Source organism: Cynocephalus volans, chromosome 10 (assembly GCF_027409185.1).
Source record: "Cynocephalus volans isolate mCynVol1 chromosome 10, mCynVol1.pri, whole genome shotgun sequence".
Taxonomy (NCBI): domain Eukaryota; kingdom Metazoa; phylum Chordata; class Mammalia; order Dermoptera; family Cynocephalidae; genus Cynocephalus; species Cynocephalus volans.
In genome coordinates, this window is record NC_084469.1 from 126,612,672 (window position 1) to 126,632,327 (window position 19,656).

Sequence of the window (19,656 nt, forward strand, 5' to 3'; positions counted from 1 at the left end):
TTTTCTGTAGAAGCTACTCTTGGGCAGTAAATTTCTAAATTCTTCTAGGTCTTAAAATGTTTGGCTCATTTGGCTGTGAGTGATCATGGTTCTACAGAGTGAGTGCGTGTCAGAGCTGTGGGCGTGCAGGCGGAGTCAGGGGGACAGGGCGAAGGCGAGAATGGCAGAGTTCCGGGTGGGAGCAGATTTGTGCAGGATCAGGCCAAAGACTGAGTGCTCACATGGGGGAAAGTTATGGCAAGGTGCAGGGGACAGGGTGAGGTGGGTGCTGGGAAGGGAGACAGGAGGCCAGACTGTCAGAGCAACAGTTGACAGCCCACACGTTGACACCTGCTCTGATCCAAACGCAGTCATGATACAGAAAACGTAAAAACAGAAAACACGCCATCTGATAAAAGCAAGAGAAATGTTTCCATGGACTAGCAATGGAACAAAAATGCAGGGTAAGCAGGGCTGAAGCCAAAAGCTTGTTGGGCTCTGTGCCAGAAACAGCCTAGCTGCAGGGTGTTAGGAAATGCCAGAACCAAAGCCAGGCTCCCTGCTTGCAGTGCACTGGGCTGCAACTTCTCCTTGTTGGTGATGAGACTCATTAAGACACCCAGAAAAGTGACAGGAATGCTCAGACTCCACCTTGCTACAGTTAAGTGATGCTGTCCTGTTGACTGCCCACCTGCTTCTGTGATGTCCCCACATCACTGATGGATAGGAGCAGACCTGGTTCTAGAATAAAAGCCAAAGAAGATGGAGAGCTGGATGAGTCAACCGCTATGAGCCAGCCAACTGATATGTATGTTGGGAGAGGAAATCAGGAAGAAAAACTTTAAAATGAACTTGAAAATCTAAATTCAAATCTTTTTTTTTTTTTAAAGATGACCGGTAAGGGGATCTTAACCCTTGACTTGATGTTGTCAGCACCACGCTCACCCAGTGAGCGAACCGGCCATCCGTATATGGGATCTGAACCCGGGGCCTTGGTGTTACCAGCACCACACTCTCCCGAGTGAGCCACGGGCCGGCCCCCTAAATTCAAATCTAACACTAAGAAAGTTCAAATCACAGCAAAGCAAATTCACCCCAGATAAAAAATTATATGGAATGGCCTGATAAGAGGCTTTAAGTGTATTTGGATGCTCAAAGAAAAAAAGAAAAGAATATATTTCATTTTTTTTTTTTTTTTTTTTTTTTTTTTTTTTGTCTTTTTCGTGACCGGCACTCAGCCAGTGAGTGCACCGGCCATTCCTATATAGGATCCGAACCCGCGGCGGGAGCGCCGCCGCGCTGCCAGCGCAGCACGCTACCGAGTGCGCCACAGGCTCGGCCCTATATTTCATTTTTTAAAAGAGCATGAAATTATGAAGTAAATTTTGACAAAAGCAGTGGTGTGCCCACTCACTGCAGCTGCTTGTAAACCATTGGTAGTTTCACATTGGCCATGGTGGAAGTATTTACACCACAGGAATTAGCAAATGCCACAAGTCAGGGGTTCCTGTTTGTTTTCAGAGCCAGTTTACCAAGCATATCATTGGGCAGACATAAGATTAGAAATTTGAGAAGTAAGAAAGGTAGTCACTGAAATTTAAAAAAAAAAAATAAATAAAACTCAATAAATAGGAATACCAGATTTTTAATCCTAATGCTCTCATTTTGAAGGACAAGAATAAAATCACAACTCAAATTTCTGTAGATTCATACAATAAAACTATTTCTTGCTATTAAGTCTAAAGTGGATGTTCCTGCTTGGGTGGCTCCACTGGACACTTTTCTCCTTGACTCCTTTCTGTTAGAATTTTTAAATAGACATTTTTTAGAATGGTATTAGATTTACAGAAAAAATGAGAAGACAGTACAAATTGTTCCCACGTATCTGCCCCCATCCCATACCGTTTCCTCTATTGTTAATATTTCAGTTATTATAATTAAGAAATCAATATTGATACATTATTATTAACTAATGCCCACACTTTATTCATATTTCATCAGTTTTCCCCTACTGCTCTTTTTCTGTTCCAGCATCCCCTCCAGGATCCTAAATTCCATTTAGTCGTTATGGCTCCATAGGCTCCTGCTGGCTGTGACAGTTTCTCAGACTAGTCATTGATGACCCTGACAGTTTTTTTTTTTTTTAAAGATGACCGGTAAGGGGATCTTAACCCTTGACTTGGTGTTGTCAGCACCACGCTCAGCCAGTGAGCGAACCGGCCATCCCTATATGGGATCCGATCCCGTGGCCTTGGTGTTATCAGCACCGCACTCTCCCGAGTGAGCCACGGGCTGGCCCCGACCCTGACAGTTTTGCGGAGTACTGGTCAGGTATTTTGTAGGATGCCCACTACTGGAATTTGTTGTTTTTCTCAGGATCAGTCTGGGGTTATGGGTTGTGGGAGGAAGACCTCGGAGGTAAAGTGTGTTTTCATCACATGGCGTCAGGGGTTCATACGATCAACATGACTCATCACCTGTGCTCTTGACCTTGATCACCTGGATGAAGTGATCCCTGTAAAGCTACTTTTTTTTGTACAGCCCACACCTAAGTACTCGGGGGCTAGGCTCTCCTTCTGTGAGGGCAGAGTAGCTACATAAATTATTTATAATTCTGTGAGGGAGATTTGTTTCTTCTCCCCACTGATTAACTTATTTAATTATGTATTTATTTAAGTATAGACTGATGATGTTAACCTTGGTCACTTGGTTAAGGTGACTTTTATAACATTAAAAATATTTTTCAAGTATGCTAAAGTCTTAGTCAAGGTTTAGGTATGTCCATTTACAGCAAAGACAGCTGAGATTTCAGATTCTTCCCTTAAGTGGTCTCTAGCGTGGTGCTTCATGGCAATAGTATTTCTCGGCAAGATCTGTGGAGTCACAGCCCAGGAGACTGGAACAGTCCTCCGAGGGGGGGCAGGGTTCGCTTCCCTTCTAAGGTTTCCTTTAGCCCATTTTATGATAAATGATAGATACCAAATAAATACTGCAGGAAAGCCTTCCATGTTTTATTTCATACATTTATGTACTGTTTGGATTATTTTTGTAATGAATATGTATTGCTTTTTTAATTAAGAAAAGAAAGGCAAAGTCATTTCATGGCAAAGGAAGATGGTTCCCTCTGAGTGCAGACACCATATGTTCTTTCTAGTTCACGTCCCTGGAGAAAAACCCTGCTGCTGGGAAGAGCCCGTGTTATTCTCAGGAGCAGAAACAGTTGCTAGATGAAAGGTGTGAGTTCTCTGTCCTCAGAGGACAGGGCTGGGCCCTACACCCACAGCTCAGCAAGCTTGGGGGGCAGGGGCGTCCTTTTTCTTTTTTGTGGGTTGGGTGTTACCCAGACATAGACTTGCTGCAGAAACTGATTTTTCTGGAAGCAAAGTAGTGAGAAGGAACACTGATTCCTAACTCACACTTACTTGTTTAGATCAGTGGTGCTGATAACACCAAGCACCAAGGTCAAAGATTTGGATCCCCTGTACAGGCCAGGCCAGTCGCAAAAAGAGAAAAACAAAAACTAATTCACACTCAGAAAGGAATGATTTGTTTAGCTGTTTTTTTGTTTGTTTTTTGGTGGCTGGCCAGTACAGGGGTTAAACCCTGGACCTTAGTGTTATCAGCATCACGCTCTAACCAATTGACCTAATCAGCCAGCACTGATTTGGTTTTTAAAAATATAGTTTCAGGATTTTATCCTTCCCCTTGCCTAGCAAAGAATGATGCTTTCTTACCTTGCCAAACATGACACAGAAAGGAGTTCCTTGCCTGCAGCTGTTCCTGTGATGGGTAAAAACTTAATTGCTTCCTTCCCTCCCCCTGGCATCCAGCCAGCTGCCAGCCAGGCGTGTATGCACCCACCCCACCCCAGGCTATACATCCAGGGCTTTCTTTCCAAAGAGCCCTCAGTGTTATAGACTGTATATCGCTCACCCAAATACAGTGCCTTTCCCACAGGAGGGTTACACATACCTGCAGGACTGAGGCATGCCCATGGACTTGCGTGGCATCAAAGGAATGTGAATTCTTGGCAGAAGCTTTAAGAGTCAGCCACGTGGCTCACCAGATTCTCTTTTCCCTGTCCTGAGACGAGAGATCCACCCTAGGTGGCGCCACTGCCCTCCTGGTTCCCTGAGTGCCTGTGATAAGCAGGGCCCCCGGACGGATAGGTGGAGTTAGTGAGAAATAAATGTAGTTCTTTCAAGTCTCTGGGAGTTCGAGGGGTGTTGTTATCGTGACATAACCCAGGTTAGCCTGCGACCACCCCCACCCCATGTAGTGGCTGCCCTAATGCCAGTTGTCGTAGTTAAGAGGCCCCATCCATGTACACAGAACTCCCAAGAATCTTCTTCACACTGACCCACTATTTCATGAAAGCGGACAATCCTCCATTCCCAGACTTAAAAAGCCTCCATCATCACAGAGAGGGGTTAAGCAAGCAACCAGAAAAAAGCCACCAAATCTGCGGAGACAGAAAATCAAGGAAGGAAAAAGAGTCTACTAAGCAGATCATTAAACATCACAGTTATCTAACTTCCCTTCCCACAGCCCCACTAAAACTACAGGAAAGGAATGCAAAAGGTATAAACTCACATGGACACATAAAATGGGAACAATTATAGCAGTAGATGAGGAATTTAACAAAATATTTGAAACAAAAAAAGTGGATGAAGAAGCTTTCATTTTACCAATAAGGGGAACTAGAATGATATATCATTTGAAGTTTTTTTTTTTTTTTTTTTTTTTCCGGTGACCGGCGCTCAGCCAGGGAGTGCACCGATCATCCTTATATAGGATCTGAACCCGCGGTGGCGGGAGCGTCGCCGCGCTGCTAGCGCAGCACGCTACCGAGTGCGCCACGGGCTCAGCCCTCATTTGAAGTTTTAAAAATACATTATGGGGCTGGCTGGTTAGCTCAGTTGGTAGAGCATGGTACTGATAACACCAAGGTCAAGGGTTTGGATCCCCGTACACGCCCTCCACCAAAAATAAAAAATTTTTAAAAATATATATTTATTATGGATAAGATTCCTAATTGACAAAGGATACATAATATAGTTTGAAAACTCCTATACATCAGTAAAAAAAAGAGAAGCAGCCTAGTAGAAAAATAGGTGATAGACCTGAACAGGCACTTTGCAAAAGAAGATTCCCAAAGGCCAATAAAAGTGATAGGTACTCAACTATCTTTATAATCAGTGCAAATTAAATCAAAATTATATATCATTACATACCCACCAGAATGGCTAAATTTGAAAAGACTTACAATACATGTGTTAGCAAGGATGCAGTACAACTAGAACTTCTGAAAGAAGGTAGATCTACTGTGGAAAGGCAGTTGAACATTCACATGCCCTATGAATGAACAATTGCACTCTCAGATACGTATATGCTGTGTGTATGTCTATATGTATGAGGGCTATATTAATCTGTTTTGTGTTGCTATAACAGAAATACCTGAGACTGGGTAATTTATAAAGAACAGAGGTTTATTCAGCTTACGATTCTGGGACAGCTGCATCTGGCATGGGCCTCAGGCTGCTTCTACTCATGGCGGAAAGCGGCAGGCAGCTGGCGGGTACAAGCAGATCACATGGCGAGCCGAAATGAGACAGAGAGAGATAGGAGGTGTCAGGGTCCTATAAACAACCGCTATGGTGGGAACTAATAGAGCGAGAACTCACTCATTACTCCCCCCACCTAGGGAGAGCATTAATCCATTCATGAGGGATCCGCCCCAGTGACTCAATCACTTTCCAACACTGCCACATTGAGGATCAAATTCCCATATTAGTTTTGTAGGGGACAACACATCCAAACTCCATCAAGGGTCTTCAAAAAGTTCATGGAAAGATTCATATTATCTTTTACTCAATTTTTCTATGCACCTTTGAAGTATCCTTGTACGTATACATAGTATATACTACATAATGCTGTGTAGTATAGTGTGTGCAGGTGTGTACCAGGAAATGTGTACAAGAATGTTCAGGGCAGCATTATTCATAGTAGCCTAAAACCGGAACCAACTCAAATATCTATCTACATCATTGTAGTCACGTGGATAATATCCTGTACAGCAATACAATGAATCAAATTACAGCTCCACACAACGTGAATGGCTCTCACAAATACAATGTTGAGTGAAAACATACATATCCCCAAAATGCACACACAAAATACAAACTGTAGGGGCTGGCTGGTTAGTTCACTTGGGAGAGCATGGTGCTGACAATACCAAGGTCAAGGCTTCAGATCCCTGTATAGGCTAGCTGCCCAAAACAACAACCACCACAACAAAAAACTATTTAATTCCACTTATGTAAAGTTCAAAAGAGTGAAAAACTGGGCCGAGCCCGTGGCGCACTCGGTAGAGTGCCGCGCTGGGAGCGCGGCGACGCTCCCGCCGCGGGTTCGGATCCTATATAGGAATGACCGGTGCACTCACTGGCTGAGTGCAGGTCACGAAAAAATGACAAAAAAAAAAAAAAAAAAAAGAGTGAAAAACTGTCTAGTGTTTAGGGAAGAGGTAAACATGTCCCTGTCATCTAAGTTTAGATGAGGAAAGCACACAGAGAGGCAAGGAAGTGATCCCATGGAATGGCAGGATACAGAAGAGGGACAGAAGAGGCTTGTGCTTGGCAAAGGAGATGGAGGGGGAGGCTCTGGGATGCTCGCAGAACCCGGATGGTGGGTACACAGGTGTTCCTCTTAAAACAATTCATTACATTACACATTTTTGTACATTTTATTATTTTTTTAAATTTTATTTTATTTTGTCAATATACAATGTGGTTGATTATTGTGGCCCATTACAGAAACCTCCCTGCCCCCTCCCTCCCAACAATGTCCTTTCTGTTTGCTTGTCGTATCAACCTCAAGGAATCATAATTGTTGTGTCTTCTTCTCTCCCCCGCACCCAGTTTATTTGTATTTATTTATTTTTAGCTCCCACAAGAAAGTGAGAACATGTGATATTTCTCTTTCTGTGCCTGACTTGTTTCACTTAATATAATTCTCTCTAGGTCCATCCATGTTGTTGCAAATGGCAGTATTTCATTCTTTTTTATAGCTGAGTAGTATTCCATTGTGTAGATGTACCACTTTTCTGTATCCACTCATCTGATGATGGACATTTGGGCTGGTTCCAACTCTTGGCTATTGTAAAGAGTGCTGCGATGAACATTGGGGAACAGGTATACCTTCAACTTGATGATTTCCATTCCTCTGGGTATATTCCCAGCAGTGGGATATCTGGGGCATATGGAAGATCTATCTGCAATTGTTTGAGGAACCTCCATACCATTTTCCATAGAGGCTGCACCATTTTGCAGTCCCACCAACAACGTATGAGAGTTCCTTTTTCTCCGCAAGCTCGCCAGCATTTATCATTCAGAGTCTTTTGGATATTAGCCATCCTAACTGGGGTTAGATGGTATCTCGGTGTGGTTTTGATTTGCATTTCCCGAATGCTGAGTGATGTTGAGCGTTTTTTCATGTGTCTGTTGGCCATTCTTATATCTTCCTTTGAGAAATGCCTATTTTGTACATTTATTTTTATGCTCTTTTCTGTATATGTATTATATTCCACAGTAAAATGGTTTTTAAAATATTAATTTTAAAAGATGCATTTGTGAAAGGGGCACCAACATCTTTGAAGAGCTCTGTGGTGACTGTCATCTGTAAGTCACAGATTACAGCAGTGGGTGCCACACTGGAATTGTTCCTTGATCTCACTAAGAATAATAAGATCCCAGCATGAGAAAGACCAGAAAGATGTGCCTCACTGTCCGAGGTGAAGCAGGCACATTTCAAATTTAGCCGTGGTATGGTAAGTAGACTTTCGACCTGCAAGGATTTGGGACAATAGTTCTTTGACCACAGAGGTCCCTGGAAATGCAATAGGTGCTGGGCAGCCTACTAAGGTACTGCTTGATGTGTACGAGAGGGAACATTCTGGATGCGCTGAGAAGAAACCTGAGTCACAGTGAAGAGATTCACAGCTTCTTACCCAGTTCCCAGACCAAATTCAAGTCACAGACCTAAAGCCTTTTTTTCAAGGGGATCCCAGGGTCTTTTTAGGAGTGGCCCTTTGGTGTAGCTCAGGTGTGTAGTGTGACTCTTCCCCCAAGCCTTTCCAGAGGGACCTATTTACTGGGGTGACAGTGCACTGGGGAAAGGGAAATGCCCAGACCTTCAGCAGTTATTAGACACTGGCTCTGAGACGCGAACACCAGTGTGGTCCAGGAGTTATGTAGGGCAAGTGGTGGATTGAGCTCTGGGCCAAGTCCACTTAAGGGTGAGTTCAGTGAAACCACAGGCCCATTTTTTTTTTTTTTTTTTTTTTGTCTTTTTCGTGACCGGTACTCAGCCAGTGAGTGCACCGGCCATTCCCATATAGGATCCGAACCCGCGGTGGGAGCGTTGCTGCGCTCCCAGCGCTGCACTCTCCCGAGTGCGCCACGGGCTCGGCCCCACAGGCCCCTTTTAAGGTCATTTTCTCTGCCCCGGAAAAGAAGAGAGAGATTTATTACCTGGCAAAATCCCATATTGGTCACCTGATCCATGGAGTGTGGGTTATTATGATGAGATGAGCCAAACAGAAGTCCCTGGAACTGCCCTCCATCCGTCTCCAAGGCAGTGAGTCAGAAGTCAATTCCAGGCTGGCCGGTTAGCTCGCTTGATTAGAGCGTGGTGCTGAGAACACCAAGGCACCATGGTTGAAGGTTTGGGATTTGCTGAGAAGCCTGCTGCCATCAAAACCTGAGTTTCGCAGGGGTGGCTGCTTTCTTCCTCACCCCATTTACTCCTCCCAGGAGTCATGGAGAATGACAGCAGTTTCTTGCAAATGTAATCAAGTGGTAATGCCAACTCATGGTTCCAGATCATGGTATCTTTGCTGGATCAAAGGAACACGGTCCTTGGCCACCATAAAAATAAATAAAGACAAGATTTCTGGGGGGACTCTAGATTCTGGAGGCAGTGGGTACAACGTTGAGGTGTGCTGTCTGGGCAGTTACGGTTATCCAGAAGATGCCACTTTTGCCTGGGGCCCAGGACAAGAAACGGTTCTTGGTAGGTCCAGGCTGTGGTACGCACTGTCTGCCACCAGGCCTTATGACTCAGCTGGCCAACTGCTATTGGAGAGTGTCTGTGGCAGAGAGACATCGTACCGAGTCTCTGACAACTCCAAATAGGAGAATGACAGTACAGAGTCCTCAGGTTTTAGAATAAAATCACCAGCAACAAGTATTCTCCATTTGAAAAGCAGCTCCTGGCTTGCTCTTGGGCACTGGCAGAAACTGAATCATGGGGCAGCAAGTGACTATGGAGCCTAAGTGGTCCATCATGAGATGGAACCATGAAATGGAATGTTCACAGCAGCGTCCCACTGTATGATGGAGATAGACTTGAGCGGGTCCAAACGGTGCAGACCCCCTGCTATCTGCTCCTAGCACTCTGCCGCTCTCCTGCCTGCCCACACCCAGGGCACCTGGAGATAGAGGAAAAGCCCCATTTTCATTCCTGCTGGATCTACATGATGAGCCAGCCCTGTCCAGCAGTGGACGGTTTGCCCTGCATATCCACTCACGGGCCGTGAGGACAGCTCTCTCGGTGGCATAACCCTCCTGGTGGGCATACCTTTGGTGGTTGGGGGCTGAGACCCTGGACTACGGAAAGACGAGGTTTGCTCACCAGTGTTGTCAAGGATGACAGGGCTCTGGGACAAGCTAAGGGGAATGAAGAACCTCTAAGGTTGTTTCAGAGTTAGGGTAAAACTTCTTTCTTTGAAGAAACCTCAAATACTTTAGAGACTTTAAGATCAAATAACAGTCATTTTCTCCAGACGGCAGAGGGGAAGGGGCGGGCTGGGCTGTGGGCTCCTTGCTGGCTGCACCTCCTGCTGCAGGCCTCTTCCTCTCCACCACCCCCACCTCCCTCAATCTGGCCAAGCACAGCCAGCCCTGTCCTCACGGGTTCCTCAAGCTCACAGTGGGCAGTCACACAAGCATGTGTGTGGTCACTGCCATTTTATGCCATGAGCTGGCCTGCTCTGGGTATGCAGAGACCACCTGTGTGTCCTTAAGGGCTGAGCACAGTGCCTGACACATACACAGCCTCCAGTGAACGTCACAGAGAGAATAAACTCCCGCCTAGTACCGGGGAACCACACTTAGCCTTAGCAATCGTCTCCTGGGTGACCACCTCTTTCCATGTTTCCCAACTCCAAGTTCCAATGCCCCAGGCCTATCCTAGAGTCATGATGGCCTGGTTCTGTGCCACAGTCTGAGCAAAGAGGCCTGGCCTCAGAAATGAGGCCCGATCACCCTTACACCACCTCCCCAGCTCCCTATTCCCACCATTAACTCTACACCTGCGAAGCAGCCCCCTGGTCCACAAGCAGCGTCACCAAGGAGATGAGGCCCCTAAGCCGGCCCATTATCTGAGCTTAGGTGCTTGAGGGTTTTAGGGAAACAGGCCAGGCTCCAGCTCTGCCTGCTTCCTCCCTACCTCATTCTCTTCCTAGCTGCTCGGAGGCGGCAATGGGAAGCTGCAGGGTGGTCACGGCTACGCTCCTGTCCTCCACACTCACTCCTAATACTACAAGCTTCTTGCTGTCTTCCTGGGCCGTGTGTCCCACTGTGGGGAAGGCCTGAGGAAGATGCTCCAAGGTGTCCCCAGCTTCCTCCACATGAAATGTTGGGCCTACCCCTCTCTGCCACTGATATTAAGGGGACCAAGGACAAGCCAGCTCCCAACACGATTGCTAACTTTTGCTGGGCCTCAGAGGATTACTTGGGGCTGTGTATTCTACAAAATCCCCAAAGTTGAGGTCCTGTGTCCCTAGTGTTCTCCACTGCTGGCCACCAGGCAGAAGAATCTCACCTGCTCACACCTGAGAAACTGGGGCAAGTGTCATTGGACCATAGATCATGGGGACTGGCAGAGAAGAGGTGCAGAGATGAGCAGAGAGGCCAAAGGAGGAACCCCACCTGCCTCTAGCAGCTCTCCCAGAGGAGGTTGTTCCTTCCCATGTAGCACCTGCAGGAAAGATGCAGGTCTCCCAGTGGTGTGGAGGCAGGAGCAGGCTGTGGAGAGACGGAAAACCTGGCATAGATGAACTCTCCCACAGAGGTGGTGATGGCTTAGCTTGTGGAACACCCAAATGCACCAGAGCATCTGCTGGAGACCATACGTTTACTGAGAGGCCAAAGTGCTATAGGACAGCCATTGTGGGAAGCTGCTGCCAGGGATTCTTTCCAGTTAATTCCACTTTTGGAGGAAACTGAGGAGGGAACAATGAGTTGACATTCACAGTCCCTCAGATTTCAGTGTCTGTCTTGGCAACTGCAGAGAGCAGAGTCCGTGACACTAGGCCTCCTGTGCAGGAGGAGGGGTCTGGGAGTCATTCTACCAGCTCCCCCCAACATTCTTAGCCACTGCTCAGTCACAGTTCCCCTCAGTCACCATCTCAGACGCCTTCTTCCCAGGATCACACACATTTCACAACAGACCAAAGACCAGCAGTTTTTGTTGTTCTTTTTAATTCGGAAAGAGAAAGGGAAGGAAATAAAAATGTTTAAATAACTATTGCAGAAAAGGAGATCTGGGCTGGATGCTGGGACCTACCTCTTCGAGAACAGGGATTAATGTTTCAACAAACAAAAGAGAAAGGAACAAAAAAGAAATAAATTATTCTGCTCAATACTGTTTGGCATAATTGCATTGTTTTTCATCTTCTAAACACTCAAAGCCGCTTGAGGAAACACTGAGATGAGGCCAGCAAGAATGGCTGGTGCCTTGAATCTAAGGTGGGGGGAGCCCTGAGAGAGGTACTCTGCTAAAGCCTCCCCTGCCACCCCCATTCTTTAATCCTACTTTTGGAATTGGGAAAGAATAGACTCAAGCTAAGTTCTTGAGATATTAATTTTCAGGCGTTCCCACTGCCCTGTCCCAGCCCTCCTCTAAAAAGTCCCTGCTGGTCACTGTTTCCCCAACAGCTGCAGGGACTATACCAATGGCTGGGAGGCTGCTTGGTGTCAACTCACCAAGAAAAAGGGTGATATCTGTGTGGTCACTGTGGGGAAGGGGCATCCTTTTAGTGGTGTGGTAGCTTCACAGAAGCCCTTTCCCCTCCTAAACGTCGCCAACCTTGAAGGGTGAGAATACCATCAGCAGCTTCCTCTAGGGACTTAAGCCGGGGTCAGTCATGCAAGTAGCTTCCGGTTGTAACCCCTGGCTGTCAGCTGGAAATGGAAAGTGGGTTACAGGAAGCAGGGAGGAGGGAGGAGGCAGGAGGCAGGTGAGCAGGTGGAGGGGGCCGTGGGCGGGGAGGAGTCATGCAGCGGGGCAGGTCTACTCCTCCCCAGCCAGGTGCCTTTGAGTTTGCACAGCCAGCTGAGTGAGAATTTTAACAGAATCTTTGTTGGACAGCCATACCTGGTAGCTTCGGGATAACTAAATTATGAGCCGAAAGCAAATTCCGCCCCCAAGCAAGAGGCTTCTGCTCCTCTTTGGGGTGATGGGTGAAGGAAGAAGGTGCATGCACCAAGCAGCTGGGCTCCCCACCTCCAGCCTTCTTTCCAGTGAGTTGCTCTCTCTCCCTAGAGCCAGCCAAAGACGCGCGCGCGCGCGTGTGTGTGTGTGTGAGAGAGAGTGTGAGAGTGTGAGAGTGAGAGAGTGAGAGAGTGAGAAAGTGAGAGAGAGAGAGAGAGAGAGGCAAAGAGAGGGCCCCAAGCCCCAGTGCAAGTTTTCTGATTTTTTCCCAGAGCAACAAGTAACAAGTAGGCTGGTGAGGAGGCTCAGGGCCTAAGGAGAGACACTAGAAAGGTGGTGGATGAATAGCAGGGGTCGAGGGCACACGTGAGTGACAAGCACCTTACATTCGATGTGACAGGGCTTCCTTGTCCCCTGCCATGTTCCTTACGTCTACGTTGCGGAGTTAGGCCCTAGGCGAAGTCCACCCCAGAGCAAGGGGGGATGCAATTCCCTAGATTTCTGGTGAGACACGAAATGCCCTGGTCAGAGCGGCCGTTCCATAGGGTGGCCGAAGGCAAGGAGGGGAGGAGGGAGGACACACGTGCCCTCCGGGCCGTCACCGTGACTGCATTTCTTTGGCGGGTCTACACTAACCCATCGGTCCTGCCAGAGAAGGGAAAGCGGAGTCTGAAGCTCCCCCGGAGGCCTGGGCGGCCCGGGGGACACCAGCTTTCCTCCCGGGGTGGAAGCGCGCTCCCGGGACCCACCGAGGCCACTCGGCGCCCACCCGCGAGCCCCGCCCAGCCCCAGCCAGCGACCAGAACGCTGCTCTCGTCGGGCCTGAGAAACGTACTTCATTCAGGTGCGGACCCACCTCTACTTCTGAAAAAGCGTATAACAAAATCCGGTCCAAAAGCGTTAAGGAGAGCCGGATGAGCGGCCACCGGCCCGCCTCCGAAGGCCATCGATTGGAGGAGACGGGCTCGATGCCGGAAGTTCCCCTTGAATCGCATGATTGGCAGGGAGAAACAAAGCCTCGCCCGACTGCAGCGCTGATTGGTGCCAGGCCCGGGCCGACCCCCAGAGTCTCGTGATTGGCGAAGGACAGCCGGCGCTCGCCTGACTGCAGCATGATTGGCCCAGCCGCGGCCCGGCGCCGCTCCTGATTGCCTGGCACCGCCCCCGGGCTGGCCCAGAGTCCCGGCGGGAGCGCGCGCATGCCTCGTGGTTAGGCAGGGAGGGTCGTGGCGGGCCCCGCTCAGTTGCCCCGGTAGACCTCGATCTTGCTGGCCTTGGCCAGCATATCGATGATGTGGGCCTCGAAGTCGGCGTCGTGCACGCCTGTCTTCCGGAACTCGCCCGCGTAACGGTTGTTCTCCCAGTAGTGGTGCCAGTTGCCCCGGCTGTCGGCCCCGAACCCGTATACGTTCACCTGCGGGGAGGGCGGCGCGCGTCAGGGACCGCGGAGGACAGGGCGCGAGAGGGCTCGGGTCGTGGTAGGGAAGGTGGGGACAGCGCGACGGCCCGGGAGCCTGACAGCTCATCAGTTCCCTGAGTGCGGGAGGCACCGGGAAGCGTAGGGGACACCCAGGCCTGGCATAAGGATCCTGACTCGCACGGGAGACGCGGTTCCCCTTTCAATTCTCCTTCCTCTCCTGCCTTTGCTAACTTCCTCTTTTTTTTTGAAATGGAGTACTTTTACTCCAAGCTGTTCAAGCACAGCGAACTTACTGGCAGAAGTGGGTGTGCTGGGCATGAGCCCTGCCCTTTAAGGCACAGTCCCCTGGCCACTGCTGAACCTAGGCTCTTTGAATGACTAATCTCCATTTTTAGCACAGAGAGTAGGCCTGGGGCTCAGAGCTGTGGGACAACCATCCAGCTGAAATTTAACTATACTCTTTCCATTCCGTTCATGTTTAGGTAAGTTTTTCTTTATGGCAAGTGATATCAATTATGGTAGTAGTATTCTATCTCCTTTATAAAAAATTTTTTTTTCTTTTGGTGGCTGGCCAATACAGAATTAAACTTTTTAATAAAGCAATTTCAGATTTGGTGAAAGCATGAAAGTAATAATTGGGAAATGCAGATCTGTATTTTACAGCCTAAAAATGGGGGAAGTGAAAGCCACATGGCTTGTGCCTACAAAAACTCATTTCTCTAGAGACACTGCTAAGGCCTGGGAAGGGCTGCATTCCCTCCACCCCATGGCTCCCACTGTTTCTCCCCCAGACTGGGGCCTACCCACCTCATCACACACGTGCAAGGCAAAGAAGAGCACCAGCATCCCTGTGGAAGGGTACCGCCCATGATGCTCTGTCCACCTGTCGTGGATGTACTTGAAGAAGGCTGGGTTGTAGATCTGGACCTGGGAGAAGAGGTAACAGGCGCATGAGGGGTTTGGGGGCCTGGAGACTCAGGCCAGGCCCTGAGCAGCTTCTGCCAGTTCCTCCATGCCTGTCAGCAGACCTGTGCATCCATATTCCCTGGTTCCTGTGGCCCCTGCTGGGGTCGGGCATACTGGCAGATGGGGACTCTGAAGGTTCTGGAAGGGCACTGGGGCACACCACGAGTCAGGCCAGCACTGATCACACTGAGGCAGGGATGAGGAAGGGGAAGGAGGTGGGGAGCTTACCTTTTCTTTGTCCACTCTGAGGAAGGACTTCACTGGTGCATAGGTGCTACAAGGGGACAGAAAGTTAATATTTCAGATGGCCCTGTGAGACCCAGACGTGCCTCTCCTCCCCCTCAGGCCTGAGTGATGACTGCCTCAAAGCTTCCAGACTGCTCTCCCTCAGTAAGTTCACACTGTACTACCTTGCTCAAAAACCTTCAATGGCTCCCCATATCATTAAGAACAAAATAGGGATGTTTTAGGTAAGTGCTGGAGCCTTCCATAATCCAGCCCCAACCCTTCTTCCCCCAACTCTCTACTATAAACTCTCCACCTAAGTTAGCCGATCACTTGTTTGTGTTCTTATTTCTGCCCAGGATGACCCTCTCCCTACTCCCCACAGGTTTGGCATAATCCCATTTCTCTACTAGCCACCCATGGCTCCTGGAACCTCCACTCCCTTCTCTGAGTATCTATGGTACTTCAAATCTACAGCGCTTATTTTAGCCCTCAGGCCTCCCAAACATAAGATAGTGAACATCCTTAAGTCAGGAAACTGTAACTTAAAAAGTACATGGTGACAGCAGCCAAAAGGTGGAAACAACCCAAATGCCCTTTGACAATGAATGGGTAAACAAAATGTGATATATACATACAATGCAATACTAGTCAGCGTTAAAAAAGTGAAACTCTGGGCCCGTCGGTTAGCTCAGCTGGTTAGAGTGCAGCCTTCTAACCCCTGAGTTCACAGGTTCAGTTCCCCATATCGGCCAGCCACCCAAAAATGAGAATGAAATTCTGACACATGCTACAACATGGATGAACCTTAAGAACATTGTTAAGTGAAATAAGTCAGATGCAAAAGGACAAATATTGTTCCACCTATTATGAAGCACTGATGGAGTTTGGATGTATTGTCCTCCATAGAACTCATGGAAATCTGATCTCCAATGTGGCAGTTTGGGTCATGGGGGCGGATCCCTCATGAATGGATTAATGTTCTCCCTAGGGGAGGGGGAATTAATGAGTGAGTTCTCACTCTATTAGTTGTTTAATAGACCCTGGCACCTCCCCTCTCTCTCTCTCTTGCTTCCTCTCGCCACGTGATCTGCCTGTACCCGCTGGCTGCCTACCACTTTCCACCATGAGTAGAAGCAGCCTGAGGCCCATGCCAGATGCAGCTGTCCCAGAATCGTAGCCAAATAAACCTCTTTTCCTTATAAATTACCCAGTCGCATTTATTTCTGTTATAGCAACACAAAACAGACTAATACAATCACCTAGGATAGTCAAATTGTAGAGATAGAAAGTAGAATAGATGTTACTAAGGGATGGGGAGAAAAGGGGGACTGGGGAGCTATTATTTAATGTGCACAGTTTCCATATGTGATGATGAAAAAGTTCTGTAGATGGACAGTGGTGATGGTTGGACAACAGTGAATGTACATAATATTACTCAAGTATACACTTAAAAATGGTAAAAATGGTAAATTTTGTATTACGTATATTTTACTACACAACATAAATACATGGTGAAACAGAGTAGATTAGTGGTTGCCTAGAGCTGGGGGGTGGGTAGAGTAGGGGAGATGGCTAAGGGGTGTGGGGTTATCTTTAGATATTTATGTATTTATTGGCAGCTAGGCAGGAAGGGGATCCAAACCCTTGACCTTGGTGTTATCAGCACCATACTCTAACCAAGTGAGCTAAATGGCCAGCCTCTTAGATCTTTATCTTTAAGAGGTGAAGCAATCTGTTATACAAAATGCAAAAAGAGTCAAAGATAAATTATGGGCCGTGGCTCACTCGGGAGAGCGAGGTGCTGATAACACCAAGGCCAAGGGTTCGGATCCTATATAGGGATGGCCAGTTAGCTCACTTGGAGAGCGTGGTGCTGACAACACCAAGTCAAGGGTTAAGATCCCCTTACCGGTCATCTTTAAAAAAAAAAAAAATAAGGCCGGCCTGTGGCTCACTCGGTAGAGTGCGGTGCTGATAACACCAAGGCCACGGGTTCGGATCCTATATAGGGATGGCCGGTTTGCTCACTGGCTGAGCGTGGTGCTGACAGCACCAAGCCAAGGGTTGAGATCCCCTTACCGGTCATCTTTAAAAAAAAAAAAAAATAGATCTTTATCTTTAGATTAAAGATCTATAGAACATGAAAATGTTCTAAAGTTAATTGTGGTGATGGTTTCTACTTATATTCACTCTGTGAATATACTAAAAGTCACTGAATTGTATACTTTAAATGAACGAATTGTATGGTATATGAATTATATCTCAATAAAGCTGTTAAGAAAAATACTTGGTGGCTGGCTGGTTAGCTCGGTTGGTTAGAGTGAGGTGTCATCAAGGTCAAGGGTTTGGATCCCCATCTGGCCAGCTGTCCAGAAAAAAAGAAAAATACTTGGTGAATTGGATTTCCCACAGTTCCCAGCTATGATGGGACAACTTTCCCCAAAGAAAGTTCCTCACCTTTCTACCATCAGTATGCTGGATGGCACCATGCAGGAAGTGACAAAGAACAAGCTGTGCCCTCAGCTAACCCACCATTTGGGGCCCTCCCTCTTCACCAGCCCCTCGTGGCCAAAATGTTCAATTAAAGGAATTCTATGATCTGGTCCCTGGGGAAGACTCCTCCCAAGGTGGTCCTGTCACACATATTCCCCTGCCAGCCAGCAAAGAGGCTCACAATCGTATCTGCCCTGTGGACAGGGCACTGGCGATCCACAGCAGGTCCAGGGCCTTGAAGGGCACCAACACGAAGCTGACGTTGGCAGGCAGGTTCTTGGCACTCTCGGGGTACATGAAATGGTGGGTGGTTCGGCTGCCAACATCCTGCTCAAAGCCCACGGTTGGCGCCTGATTCATCCTGCAGGGACAAGAGGATGACATGAGAAGAAACTGCTGTGGAGACTGGTACAAGATTTTTAGGCGACCATTTGGTGTATCCATCAAAAGTGTAAATGGGTCTGGCCATAGCTATGTTGGTTAGAGCGTGGTCAAGTGTTTGGATCCCCCACTGGCCAGCTGCAAAAAAAAAAAAAAAAAAGTAAATGAACATACACTTGACTCCAGGAATTCCATTTCTAGAAATCTATAAAAATGGTTGCACAGGTATGCAAAGACATATGTACAAGGATATTCACTGCAGCATTATTTACAATATTAAAAAGTAGAACCAACCAAGCAATAAAGAACTGGCTAATATACTGTGGCACATTCATGTGATGGAGAACCCTGTAGCCATCAGAACGAATGAAGTAGATTTAAAGGGCTGGTAAGAAATAAATCCCAGAGCTAGTAAGTGAAAAAAATCAAGTGGTGTGAAGCATCCCACTACTTTTAATACATATTTTTTAGTACCTACCATGTGCAGCAGGAAGAAAACACAGAAAAGAAAAAATTTAAAAAATGATACTTTTGTATATGAATAGAAAAAATCTAGAAGAATATTAAAACTGTGAACAATAGTTACTCTCGGAATGGGATTGGGAAGGTTAACTCAGTTTGGGTTATATACATTTTTTTTTTTTAATGACAAGTACATATTATTTTTATAATTTTTTTTTTTTTTAAAGAAAAGAACAGCCCTCCACAGCTTACACCTCACCTGGCTGTTCTGCCTTCTTTCCTAGAAGACAGTGAAAGCAAGGTAAGAAGTTCAAGCATTCCCCTGACCCTGGGCTGGACAGAAGCCTCTATTCTGTCACCCCTGGCCACCCTGTTCCTGTACTTTAAGTCCCTGTCTGCCTTTCCACTCCAAGGCCAAGAGGAATGGCCCCCGTTCTGAGTGTCTACCCTGAGCTGTCTGTCTGGTGACGTGCAGCCTGCCGACCCCCACCACTGTCTGGAAACCCAAGTGAGTTCAGGCTCCCATCTCCCTGGGTGTAACAAGCCAAAAAGGCTTCCACTTCCTTTCATTTTGTGCAAAATACAGGATAATTAAAGTCAAAGCTCCCTTTCTGGGTAAGCATCTTACATAACAGGTGAACCAGCTTTAAACACAAACCTGTTGGTCTTTTCTGCTATGACTGATTATGAGAACATTCCTGTGTGGTGTCGACCACCTTATGGAATCATGACTACCAAGTGGAGTGACTATAACCCACTGGGGACAAAGGGACCCAGAAGGGAGGGAGCAGAGTCTCCATGTGCCTCTCCCAGCTTTTTATGCCAGTTCTGTAAAACCAGAGCAAACATTCCCTGTCCTTACAGTGGTTGGCACCCTCTAGCTGGCTGGAAGAAGACTTCCTGTGTTGTAGGGGCTCATCACTCAGTGATGGGACTGAGGAGGACCAGGTGCTGTACTATGCAGGATGTCCCAACCCCTGCAGGTCACACTGCTGTGACTCCTACCTCTTTTTTTCCCCTTCCCTTGAGGGACTGGAGGGTGCTTTGGGGGGGAGGCCAGAAAGCCCAGATAGTGAGTCTTTGTTCTTAACCACTTTAGTGCTAGTCTGGTTCAAGCAATCACCTAGAATCTTCCCTACAGAACCTACCATGCTCTGTCCCCAGAACAGGGATCTAGATCCTGCCTCCTTACCCTAAATCCATGCCTTTATACAAACTGCCCCTCCAATCTC

At 47.5% G+C, this 19,656-nt stretch overlaps 1 protein-coding gene and 1 long non-coding RNA gene across 3 annotated transcripts in view; one reads left to right on the forward strand and one right to left on the reverse strand.

The window, feature by feature from the left end:
- Positions 1-13,714: 13,714 nt before the first annotated feature.
- Positions 13,715-19,656, reverse strand: part of ST3GAL2 (ST3 beta-galactoside alpha-2,3-sialyltransferase 2) — a 44,071-nt gene continuing 38,129 nt past the window's right edge. Inside the window, exons 4-7 of the mRNA XM_063112195.1 lie at positions 17,763-17,942; positions 15,089-15,134; positions 14,702-14,821; positions 13,715-13,888 (exon numbers count right to left, since the gene is read on the reverse strand). Of these exons, the coding sequence (XP_062968265.1) occupies positions 13,715-13,888; positions 14,702-14,821; positions 15,089-15,134; positions 17,763-17,942 (520 nt within the window). The remainder of the gene's footprint in view (positions 13,889-14,701; positions 14,822-15,088; positions 15,135-17,762; positions 17,943-19,656) is intronic.
- LOC134388864 (uncharacterized) lies at positions 14,289-18,922 on the forward strand. 2 transcript variants are annotated; one of them, XR_010024664.1, is made up of 5 exons: positions 14,289-14,376; positions 14,686-14,833; positions 15,206-15,250; positions 18,652-18,725; positions 18,838-18,922. It is a non-coding gene; the product is annotated as an uncharacterized LOC134388864 (long non-coding RNA). The 2 variants fall into 2 exon arrangements; XR_010024665.1 differs by lacking the exon at positions 15,206-15,250.